General features: G+C 44.0%; 1 protein-coding gene across 4 annotated transcripts in view; it reads right to left on the minus strand.

Moving 5' to 3' along the window:
- Window positions 1–13,143, minus strand: part of atp1b4 (ATPase Na+/K+ transporting subunit beta 4) — a 52,071-nt gene that overhangs the window by 20,211 nt on the left and 18,717 nt on the right. For 3 of the 4 annotated variants that reach the window (XM_078411904.1, XM_078411902.1, XM_078411903.1), the window contains one exon: window positions 2,456–2,624. In XM_078411904.1, coding sequence (XP_078268030.1) covers window positions 2,456–2,618 — 163 coding nt within the window. In that variant the 5' untranslated portion in view covers window positions 2,619–2,624. The remainder of the gene's footprint in view (window positions 1–2,455; window positions 2,625–13,143) is intronic. The other variant, XM_078411906.1, reaches the window with a different exon arrangement.

The raw sequence follows: 13,143 nt of genomic DNA on the forward strand, positions 1-13,143 counted from the left end.
ATGCTATTGAGGGAGTGCAGCGTAGGTTCACCAGGTTAATTCCCAGGATGGCGGAACTGACATATGATGAAAGAATGGATTGACCTGGCTTATATTCACTGGAATTTAGAAGGATGAGAGGGGTTCATAGAAACATACAAAATTCTTAAGGGATTGGATAGGCTAGATGCAGGAAAAAATGTTCCCGATGTTGAGGGAATCCAGAACCAGGGGTCAGAATGTAAGAATAAGAGGTAGGCCATTTAGGACTGAGATGAGGAAAAACCTTTTCACCCAGAGAGTTGTGAATCTGTGGAATTCTCTGCCACAGAAGGCAGTGGAGGCCGATTCACTGGATGCATTCAAAAGAGAGTTAGATAGAGCTCTTAGGGTTAGCGGAATCAAGGTATATGGGGAGAAGGCAGGAACGGGGTACTGATTGTGGATGATCAGCCATGATCACATTAAATGGCTCGATGGGCCGAATGGCCTACTCCTGCACCTATTGTCTGTGTATCTATATATGTATACGTGGCGAATCTTTGCATACTTTGTGTATAGCATGCAAAACAAAAAAGATTACTGTGAAATGTCACGTGATAATAAAGTATCAATCAGTCAATCAGGTTTGTTGGGCTGAAGGGCCTGTTTCATGCTGTATGACTATGACTCTCTCTCTCTTCATGACAAAGGTAGCACCTCATGTGAATTCCCCTCCAAGTTGGACGCTGTTGTGACTTGAGAATATAATATTGGTTCCTTACCATTGGTGACTTTCAATCCTGTAACTTACTACCCAACAGCACTGGGGGAGCAGCTTCACCATCAGACCTGCAGTGGTCCAAGATGGCTCCTCACCACCATCATCATCTCAATGATGATTACAGACGGGCAATAAATGCCAACCTTGCCAGCAACACACACATTCCATAAAAGAATGTGAAGAAACATCAGTTCACTTTTTGGATAAATTGTTGGTAATGTCAAAAGAAATTTGGGTGAGTTGGGCCAAAGGACCTGTTTCCATGCTGTATGACTTGATGACTCGATGACCAAATCTGCACCCAAGATGCAACAGTTTACCACATCCTTCCTGCAAGTCCTTCTTCATTGGACAGGGCATAGAATCTGTTTCTGCTACATGCCAGTGTGTGTACATTTGTCTTATTGGTCCCACCAAAAGTACCAGACAAAAACATTATTGAAAACTTTTTTAATAAATTCAATCTATGCCATTAAAGCACTTATACCTCAACGTAAAACATGCTGATAGTGAATTTGTGATGAAGATTTCCTTTGAACTTTTCTTTAACTCTGAGTGTTTTTTTGATACAATTCATGCATCTGGTGGTCACTCTTACTCGTCTTGTCAAAAAATGCCACTGAAACTTTTTGCTAGTTCAGAGTCCTGAAAAACTTAGTGAAAATGTACTGTTGTTTAATTCATTTTAAATAGAATTTGGAAAGTTCTGAAATGTACAGCTTTGGAACTTTGCAAGAAACAAATCCCTCCTTTTCTTACCAAAGGGATTTAAGTGGTGGAATGCAAATACATTTTTCAAAACCAAGTATTATAAATGCAATTATGTAACACAAAATAGATAACTTCCAATGACCAAAGTTTTTATCAAGTTTTATGAATTCAACAGATTTATATCACAAGAAAAAAGACAATATCCACTAAAGTAATAATCATTTCCTAAATGCTTTTTACTGTATATTACAATAGACAATAGACAATAGACAATAGGTGCAGGAGTAGGCCATTCACCCCTTCGAGCCAGCACCGCCATTCAATGCGATCATGGCTGATCACTCTCAATCAGTACCCCCTCACTCCGCTATCCTTAAGAGCTCTATCCAGCTCTCTCTTGAAAGCATCCAACGAACTGGCCTCCACTGCCTTCTGAGGCAGAGAATTCCACACCTTCACCACTCTCTGACTGAAAAAGTTCTTCCTCATCTCCGTTCTAAATTACCTTAGGATTAAAAGTTTGTGATGATTATATAGAATCACGTGAACTATTTCTGTGCAGTAATGCATGTGCATGCACAGAGTGGTTGCACATCTGCATGCACACACAGTCCCAGAATTACATAATTCGTCCTAGTATGGTGACCTGACCTGTATTATCTGCAGTATTGTTGACAAAGCATTATTCTATTCATTGGTTTACAACCAATTGCTTTTGAAGAATGAAATGTAAGAGTGAAATGTAAATCATCTGACATGTTTTTATGATTAGTACACTCCTTTATCATGCGACTCTTATTTTACCTCACATTGACCAATTCATTATCTTTGTCTTTTGAATCAAAATTTACATGCTGTGAATTGACCTAAAAAATGCTGAGCACCCAGGCACTGCAGGTACATGATACGACTCAGCCTGCCACTGACTTTTTCATTGACGGCATTTTCTCTGGACCTCTCCAGCTGTAAGTCAGCATGATGCATGCATGTAGAACTACTCACCCCAACTCTTCGATGTTCTTCCCATGAATTCTTTCTTTTCCGGGTTCCACATGAACGTTTTAAACTCGCGCATTCTTTCATTCGATTTTGTGCCACGTTTGCCGGCAACCACGTTCGTCACTCCCTCCTCTTCTGCATTGCCTTCCCCCTTGTCTCTAGGCATGACTATCTGAATCAGTGAGAGGCATAATACCAGCAGGAAGTTTAGTTTGCGTTGAGAGTGGAAGAAGGTTGTTATGTTAAAACAGGCCACAAACGTTCAGGAGCGTCTTAGAGTGAACCATTCCCTGCCGGCATTCTTTGACGTTGTCTGGTCTGTTAATCAGCCTCCTTGTTACTACAGAAGAAGGACAGCTCATCAAAAAAACAGCCTTAGTGAAATAATGCCAGGCACAAGTGTAGACTACGTGAAGATCATAACCAGCCGACTACAATGTGAATAGCTGAGAATAACCCAGAAAAAAAAGACCTACCTTTATGAAGTTGAGGAGGAATTTCTTTAGTCAGAGGGTGGCGAATCTGTGGAATTCATTGCCACAGAAGGCTGTGGGGGTCAAGTCAATGGATATTTTTAAGGCAGAGATAGATTCTTGATTAGTACGGGTGTCAGGGGTTATGGGGAGAAGGCAGGAGAATGGGGTTGAGAGGGAAAGATAGATCAGCCATATTTGATGGGCTGAATGGCCTCATTCTGCTCCTCACTTACAAACATGAACTGAGAAACATTCCAATGTGAATTTAACATATCTCATCATCTTAAGATAATAAACATATTATCCTTTTAAACAAGAAATTGATTTCCTGTATTTTAGTTGAAATGAGAAAATATCGTTAAACTCATAGTAGAACATTATCTTCATGTCATGCCATATGTATTTTGTTGTGTGCATTGAAAAGCAATCTGAAGAGAGTAAGACTCTTTAGTCACAGTAGAAGGGTCTTGAACCGAAATGTCTTCTGTCCATTCCTTCCACAGATGCTGCCCAAACTGCTGTATTCCACCTGCACGTTGTGTTTTGCAGAGGAGTGCAAGGTAGTCAGGGACCTCCACAGCCCTGCTCATGGTTACTCAGTGCACCTGCTGTGGGCTGCATTGTTTAGCCTTCTCCCACCCTAAATGATCCAGTCACACTATGTGATTAGCTAGTGTGCATTAATATCAGTGCATTGAAACCTCCATTGACCCTGATGGATACATCAGTGGGTTGTCAGTCGTTTAAAAAGACCATCTACCCCCACAACCACCCCTGGCAGCGTGCTCCAGACACTCACTATCCCCTGTGTAAAAAACCTGCCCCGCACATTTCTTTTAAACTTTGTCCCTCTAACCTTAAAGCCATACTTTTAGTTTATTAGTTTAGTTTAGAGACACAGCGCAGAAACAGGCCCTTTCGGCCCACCGGGTCCACGCCGACCAGCGATCCCCGCACATTAACACTATCCTACACCCACTAGGGACAATTTTTACATTTACCAAGCCAATTAACCCACAAGCCTGGACGTCTTTGGAGTGTGGGAGGAAACTGAAGATCTCGGAGAAAACGGAGGTCACGGGGAGAACGTACAAACTCCGTACAGACGGCACCCGTAGTCGGAATCGAACCCGTGTGTCCGGCGCTGCATTCGCTCTAAGGCAACAACTCTACCGCTGCGCGCACCGTGCCACCCTAATACTTTCTAGTATTTGATATTTCCACCAAGGGAAAAGGTTTCTGACTGTCTACATCTTCTATGTGGCACACTTAGGGCGGCACAGTGACGCAGCGGTAGAGTCGTGGGTGCAATCTGACTAAGGGGGCTGTCAGTGCAGAGCTTGTACGTTATCCCTGTGACCCGTGGGTTTTCTCTGGTTTCTTCCCACACTCCAAAGACGTACAGGTGTGTAGGTTAATTGGCTTCGGTAAAATTGTAAAATTGTCCCAAGTGTGTAGGATAGGGTGATTGCCGGTCGGCGCGGACTCGGTGGTCTGAAGGGCCTGTTGTTTTCTCTCGCTCTCTCTTTGCCCAAACTTTGCGCGGAGAGGATGACAGTGGGAGGGGAGGGGGAGGGGAGGTTGGAGGTGTGGAGCACTCAAAGGGAAAGAGGGTCTGAAGTGGAGTGGGGCGCAGGGACATCAAGGAGGAAGGTTCAGGATCAGGTTTGGTTCCACAGAGAGAGATCAGAGATGTGTGGGAGGGTTGGGCTGGGTGTGCAGCAAGGACTGGAGATCAGCCCAGGAGATGATTAGGGATTTATTCACAAAATGCTGGAGTAACTCAGCAGGTCAGGCAGCATCTCGGGAGAGAAGGAATGGGTGACGTTTCGGGTCGAGACCCTTCTTCAGACTGATGTCGGGGGTGGGACAAAGGAAGGATATAGGTGGAGACAGGAAGATAGAGGGAGATCTGGGAAGGAGGAGGGGAAGGGAGGGACAGAGGAGCTATCTGAAGTTGGAGAAGTCGACGTTCATACCACCGGGCCGCAAACTGCCCAGGCGAAATATGAGGTGCTGCTCCTCCAATTTCCGGCGGGCATCACTATGGCACTGGAGGAGGCCCATGACAGAGAGGTCAGACTGGGAATGGGAGGGGGAGTTAAAGTGCTGGGCCACCGGGAGATCAGTTGCGTTAATGCGGACCGAGCGCAGGTGTTCAGCGAAGCGATCGCCGAGCCTGCGCTTGGTTTCGCCGATATAAATAAGTTGACATCTAGAGCAGCGGATGCAATAGATGAGGTTGGAGGAGGTGCAGGTGAACCTCTGTCTCACCTGGAAAGACTGTTTGGGTCCTTTGATGGAGTTGAGGGGGGAGGTAAAGGGACAGGTGTTGCATCTCGTGCGGTTGCAAGGGAAAGTGCCCGAGGTTAGGGTGGTTTGGGTAGGAAGGGACGAGTGGACCAGGGAGTTGCGGATGGAACGGTCTCTGCGGAACGCAGAGAGGGGAGGGGATGGGAAGATATGGCCAGTGGTGGGGTCCTGTTGTAGGTGACGGAAATGTTGGTGGATGATATGTTGGATCCGCTGGCTGGTGGGGTGGAAGGTGAGAACGAGGGGGATCCTGTCCTTGTTGCGAGTGGGGGGAGGGGGAGCAAGAGCGGAGCTGCGGGATGTAGAAGAGACCCTAGTGAGAGCCTCATCTATAATGGAGGAGGGGAAGCCCCGTTTTCTGAAAAACGAGGACATCTCGGAAGCCCTAGTCTGAAACACCTCATCCCGGGCGCAGATGCGGCGTAGACGGAGGAATTGGGAGTAGGGTATAGACTTTTTGCAGGGGACCGGGTGGGAAGAAGTGTAGTCCAGATAGCTGTGCGAGTCGGTGGGCTTGTAGTAAATGTCCGTCACTAGTTTTTCCCCTGTGATGGAGATGGTGAGGTCCAGAAACGGGAGGGAGATGTCAGAGATAGTCCAGGTATATTTAAGGGCAGGATGGAAATTGGAGGTGAAGTGTATGAAGTCAGTGAGTTCTGCATGGGTGCAAGAGGTAGCACCAATGCAGTCGTCGATGTAGCGGAGGTAGAGTTCGGGGATGGGGCCAGTGTACGTCTGGAACAGGGATTGTTCGATGTACCCGACAAAGAGGCAGGCGTAGCTAGGGCCCATGCGAGTGCCCATAGCTACGCCTCTGGTTTGGAGGAAGTGGGAGGAGTCAAAGGAGAAGTTGTTGAGGGTAAGAACCAGCTCTGCTAGGCGGAGGAGAGTGTTGGTCGATGGGGATTGGCTGGTTCTACGGTCGAGGAAGAAACGGAGGGCTTCGAGACCATCCTTGTGGGGGATGGAAGTGTAGAGTGACTGGACATCCATGGTGAAAATGAGGGAGTGGGGGCCTGGGAACCGGAAGTTATCCAGGAGATGGAGAGCGTGTGAGGTGTCTTGGACGTAGGTGGGGAGGGATTTAACCAGGGGGGATAGGATGGAGTCGAGGTAGGTAGAGATAAGTTCGGTGGGGCATGAGCAGGCAGAGACAATGGGTCTGCCGGGACAGTTGTGTTTGTGGATTTTGGGTAGGAGGTAGAATCGGGCCGTGCGGGGCTGGGGAACTATGAGATTGGAGGCACTGAGGGGTAGTTCGCCGGAGTTGGTGAGGTCGGTGATGGTGCTGCTGATGAAGGTCTGGTGTTTATCGGTGGGGTCATGGTCCAGGGATAGGTAGGAAGAGGTGATAGGAAGATAGTTGTCGTCTGGCCTCGGTGCGGTAGAGGTCAGCACGCCAGACTACCACAGCCCCTCCCTTGTCAGCGGGTTTAATTATTAAGTCCGGGTTGTTGCGGAGTGAGTGGAGGGCTGCACGTTCAGGAGGGGAGAGAATTAGGGATGACAGGCAAGGGTGCGGTGCAGTGGAATGGAGTAGTATTCTCCATTCAGGGGGATGAATGGTCAGTATTTTGGGGTGTTCTGATTCTGTATTGGGGAATAGGGAGCGAGCTAGAACGTGTGGGATGGTGATGGTGAAGCAGTCATCCCGTGGGTGGGTCAGTACATCTGTTGATCTGTAGAGGTGGAGAGGTGGTCATCTAAACAATTCAGTACATGGGGTAGCACTGTGGCACAGGGGTGGCACAGTGGCACAGCGGTAGAGCTGCTGCCTCACACAGTTTAATTCTGACCTTGGGTGCTGTCTGTGCGAACTTTGCACATATTCCCTGTGACCGTGTGGGTTTTCTCTGGGTGCTCTGGTTTTCACCCGCATTCCAAAGACATACAGGTTTGTAGGTTAATTGGCTTCTGGAAATTGCCTGGAGTTTGTAGGATAGAACTAGTGTACAGGCGATCAATGGTTGATGTGAACTACATCCCTGGGAACAGACCAGGGCAAGGGTCTCAAGCTGATGGAGTAGGATGTCCTCTTAAATCAGGAACACGAATTTACCACTTCAAGGGGAACAACCCAAGGCGTTTTCTCAGCACCAGGTTCTGCAGGTTGAAGCCCACTCAGACAGGCCCTCCATAAGAGTTGTGAAGGCTTCCTTCTCTCCGAAGGCCTGCTCTGTTTCTGGGCCACTCCTGCATTGATAATAATCTCAGAAGTGGTAGTGTCCACCTCTGTGTTTATCCCACTGCCAGACATTCAGCTACCCTGCGTATTAGTGCGTCAGGATTTGGAAAGAAAATCACAGCATTTCAGCAAACTGCAGCAAGCCCACAACTTTCCTTGATGGTTGATATTTTACCGAAATTGAATTGCACAGTGCACAAATTGTGGAGTGACATGATCCAATATCTGGGCCTTCTAGTAGATTCAAATCTTCAACACCAATCTCGCATCATAGTGATCATACAATAACTCATATGACCATTTTTGGAATACAGAGATATATCAATAAACATTAACTATAATATTTGCTCTTGAAAAAAACGCCAGTCAGTCATTCTGAATTAATGGCGGAGTAGACTTGATGGGCCGAATGGCCTAAGTCTGCTCCTATAACCTATGAACTTATGAATCTATAATAGAGGCAAGAACGAGAAATAAACTGTTGTGGCAGCAAAGTAAATAATGGAGGTTAAGAGTAAGTGTTGAATTGGCTAACATTATCTGTAGTCTATTTTCATTTTCTTCTGAATTGATTTTCTCAAATCTAATGGCTTTATATTCCATGGGAATTTTATTGTAATTTTTTTTTTTTAATTTTGGAAAGTCATTACAATTTATTACCTCATTATTCTACAGCTTAAACCACATTTTCCACCAGATGTCAAAACTGCAAACGTAAACCTATTAAAGATCCTACTTAGAACGAAAGATGACTTCTACCATATTGGAAATCCATTGAATTAAAGAACAGCGGTCAGGATCTACTAAATGATCGAGTTATCGATCTACTAAATGGATGCATTGTGCCGATCTTAACTACATTAATCAAAGCTGCCCGTGTCTGGATGTGCAAAACTAAATTAAAGTGTTTTTGTTTGGCAGTCAATAAAGTGTACCTTGAATAACTTAATTACATGGACAGGCGTTAGTTTAACTTGGTATCAAATTTGGCACAGACATTGTGGGCCAAAGGGGCTGTTCCAATGCTGTGCTGTTCTATGTGCTATGTGCTATGTTCTATGATCTATGTTCTATGTTCCATGGTCCATGTTCTATGTGCTATGTTCTATGTTCAATGTTCAATGTGCTGTGTGCTATGTGCTATGTGCTATGTTCTATGATCTATGTTCTATGTTCCAAGGTCCATGTTCTATGTTCTATGTTCTGTGTTCTATGTTCAATGTGCTATGTGCTATGTTCTATGATCTATGTTCTATGTTCCATGGTCCATGTTCTATGTTCCATGTTCTATGTTCTATGTTCTGTGTGCTATGTTCTATGTTCTATGTGCAATGTTCTATTATCTATGTTCTATGTTCTATCATCTATGTTCTATTATCTATGATCTATGTTCTATGTTCTATCATCTATGTTCTATGATCTATGATCTATGTTCTATGTTCTATCATCTATGTTCTATCATCTATGTTCTATGATCTATGATCTATGTTCTATGTTCTATCATCTATGTTCTATGATCTATGATCTATGTTCTATGTTCTATGTTCTATGTTCTATGTGCGATGTTCTATGTTCTATGTGTGATGTTCTATCATCTATGTTCTATGATCTATGATCTATGTTCTATGTTCTGTGTGCTATGTTCTATGTTCTGTGTGCTATGTTCTATGTTCTATGTGCGATGTTCTATGATCTATGTTCTATGTTCTATCATCTATGTTCTATGATCTATGATCTATGTTCTATGTTCTGTGCTATATTCTCTGCAATGTCAGCTGCAAACTTCATAAATTGCAAACTTTTATGAACAGTTGTAATTTTACAGAACAGTTAAGTATTGATATTAATGCAAAATATAAATAATTAATTCTTGATACAATTGGGAATCAATTATTCTGCTGGACAAGTTTGATTTTTTCCCTGCTAATATTGCTATCGGAGGAAGATGGGGAACTTTTGATAAAGCCAATTGAAAGTCACTGTCTTTGTTAATTGCTATATTAATTTCATGAATTAACAATTGAACAGGTTGCCTGGACTTTATTTCTCCTGATCCCAAAGTGAAGCAACATCATGGACCTAAGTTTCCAGCAGAATTTCCAGTCTGAAGAAGGGTCCCGACTCAAAACGTCACCTATTCCTTTTCTCCAGAGATACTACCTGACCCATTGTGTTACTCCAGTATCTTCAGTGCAAACCAGCATCTGCAATTCCTCCCTACACCTCATGGCCCTAAATAGATCTATCTCTATTTCCATGGGATATTCTCAATAGATTCTTCTCCAATAAGGTTCTGCAAAATAAGATATTCCCTAGGACATTGAGGGAAGTTAGTGCAGAAACAGCAGGGGCTATGACGGAAATACTTCAAACGTCATTAGAAACGGGGATGGTGCCGGAAGATTGGCGCATTGCGCATGTTGTGCCTTTGTTTAAAAAAGGTTCTAAAAGTAAACCTAGCAATTATAGACCTGTTAGTTTGACGTCTGTGGTGGGAAAATTAATGGAAAAGATACTTAGGGACAATATATATAATTATTTGGATAAACAAGGCCTGATTAGAAACAGTCAACATGGATTTGTGCCTGGAAGGTCATGTTTGACTAATCTTCTTGAATTTTTTGAAGAGGTTACCAGGGAAATTGATAAGGGTAAGGCTGTGGATGTTGTCTATATGGACTTCAGTAAGGCATTTGACAAGGTTCCACATGGAAGGTTGATTAAGAAGGTTAAATCGTTGGGTATTAATAGTGAAGTTGCAAGATGGATTCAACAATGGCTGAATGGGAGATACCAGAGGGTAATGGTTGACAATTGTATGTCAGGTTGGAGGCCAGTGTCTAGTGGAGTACCCCAAGGATCTGTGTTGGGTCCACTGTTGTTTGTCATTTACATTAATGATCTGGATGATGGTGTGGCAAATTGGATTAGTAAATATGCAGATGATACTAAGATAGGTGGTGTAGTTAATAATGAAGTAGAGTTTCAAAGTCTACAGAGAGACTTGGGCCTTTTGGAAGGGTGGGCTGAAAGATGGCAGATGGAGTTTAATGCTGATAAGTGTGAGGTGCTGCATTTTGGTAGGACAAATCAAAATAGGACGTACAGGGTAAATGGTAGGGAATTGAGGAATGCAGTGGAACAGAGGGATCTGGGAATAACTGTGCATTGTTCCCTGAAGGTGGAATCTCATGTGGATAGGGTGGTGAAGAAGGCGTTTGGTATGCTTGCCTTTATAAATCAGAGCATCGAGTATAGAAGTTGGGATGTAATGTTAAAATTGTACAGGGCATTGGTGAGGCCGAATCTGGAGTATGGTGTGCAGTTCTGGTCGCCAAATTATAGGAAGGATGTCGACAAAATGGAGAGGGTACAGAGGAGATTTACTAGAATGTTGCCTGGGTTTCAGCACTTAAGCTACAGAGAGAGGTTGAGCAGGTTGGGTCTTTATTCTTTGGTGCGTAGAAGCTTGAGGGGGGACGATAGAGGTTTTAAAAATTTTGAGAGGGACGGACAGAGTTGACGTGGGTAGGCTTTTCCCTTTGAGAGTGGGGAAGATTCCAACAAGGGGACATAGCTTCAGAATTGAGGGACAAAAGTTTAGGGGTAACATGAGGGGTAACTTCTTTACTCAGAGGGTGGTGGCTGTATGGAATGGGCTTCCGGTGGAAGTGGTGGAGGCAGGCTCGATTTTATTATTTAAGAGTAAATTGGATAGGTATATGGATAAGAGGGGATTAGAGGGTTATGGTCTGAGTGCAGGTAGATGAGACTAGATCAGGGAGAGTGGTCGGCGTGGACTGGTAGGGCCGAACGGGCCTGTTTCCGTGCTGTAGTTGTTATATGGTTATATGGTTAAAATACACAAGAACTCTTCGTGTCTTTAGAAGGCACAACTTGATTTGGAATGGAATGAATCAGCAGAATTACCCCCAAAGTTTTACTTTATAATGGACAACAATGTTATCACATTGCAGCAGTGCTAGAAAATATTAAACACCACATAATAATCAAATATAACACAAATTTCAAATTTCCAAAAATAATATTTAGAAAAACATGATCTCTCGTCTGGCCACATAATCCCACATCAGTGGGCAATCAAACTTTAAAGAGCATTGGAGAAGAGTAAATCTTATTCCTTTGTTTCAAAAGAGGAGTAGAGCCAAATTAGGGAATTATAGGCTTGTGAGCCTTACGTCAATGTTAGTGACCCCCCCCGGGAGACATCCCTCTCCTCTTTGGCACTTCAGTCTTTGTGCCCTGAGGGGGGATGCCTCCCGCAGCCGACCTTGAAGGTGCAGTAGATTATACCCCCAAGACCACAATTGTATCATCATCGAATCATTGAATTGAACCATTGAATTAATGGCGAAGATTCTTAGGGTTCGATTCTGACTATGGGTGCTGTCTATGCAGAGTTTGTTCGTTCTCCCCGTGAGCGCGTGGGTTTTCTCCGGGTGCTCCAATTGCTTCCCACATCCAAAAGACGTGCTGGTTTGTAGACTAATTGGCTTCGGTAAATTTGTAACTTGTCCCTAGTGTGCGGGATAGTGCAAGAGTGCGGGGTGACCGCGGGTCAACATTGACTTGGTGGGCCGAAGGGCCTGTTTCGGATCTGTATCTCTAAAGTCTAAAGTCTAAACTAGTGTGAACGGGTCAGTGTCGACTCGGTGGGCTGAAGGGCCTGTTTCCATCTCTAAACTAAACTAAACTAAGGTCTTCAAACGTTAACTGCAGTGGTGTGACCAATGTTAGCAACGGCTTCCTACAGTGTTCTCACTACATGTCACAGAGCCAAACCATTGCCACAATAGAGTGCAGCACAAACTCCAGACCTATTTTCCATTCAATGAACAACCCCCGGCTCGCTTTTCAAATCCGCTTCAAAGAATTCTTTTGTCCTTCAGCCTGGCTATTAGATAATAGCAAATAAGAAATGTGATCAATTCTAGGCAGTTCTCTGACGGAATATGATCAGATGAGCCATTTAATGGTCAAACAGATTTCATTAAGGGAACTGCAGGACAGTTAAAGCCAAGGCAGATAAAATAGTGTGCAATCATTCAGCAACGAAATCAGAAGAGATTTTATTCCGTAGGATGCCTGCACCATTTCACAACACGTGGTCTTTGTTTAACATCATTCAGGATCCAAAGAAAATGTCTTCCATTTTCTCAATGTGGAATAATAATAGAACAAAGAAAATTCAGAAGGCAGACACAAAACGCTGGAGTAACTGAGCAGGACAGGCAGCATCTCTTTCCTTCTCTCCAGAGATGCTGCCTGTCCCGCTGAGTTACTCCAGCTTTTTGTGTCTATCTTCGGTTTAAACCAGCATCTGCAGTTTCTTCCTACAAAGAAAATTCACGTTTGAGTTTTATAGGTTATATATATTTCTTGTGTGTTCTTTGTTCCCCTCATTGAGAATCAGTCCGACCACGTTTTAGGCAAACACTGCTGGCAAATCATTCATACCAACTGCAGGGAGTGCTTATTCAATCCATGCCCATGCCAATCATCCATACTTAACGAAACCTGAGAGCTCATGGTACAGTAACTGCAGCTAATTCATGATAAACAGTGACTTTCAGCCAACCTAAATGTCATGCGCTGAATTAAGCAGTCGCTATTGTTCAGGCTCCGGCGTTGGGAGATAATACTCAGCTCACCAGCAAGCCCTGTGATTGACTTTGGAGTTCTTCCCTATTTCTAAG

Source organism: Rhinoraja longicauda, chromosome 15, assembly GCF_053455715.1.
Source record: "Rhinoraja longicauda isolate Sanriku21f chromosome 15, sRhiLon1.1, whole genome shotgun sequence".
Lineage (NCBI taxonomy): Eukaryota > Metazoa > Chordata > Chondrichthyes > Rajiformes > Arhynchobatidae > Rhinoraja > Rhinoraja longicauda.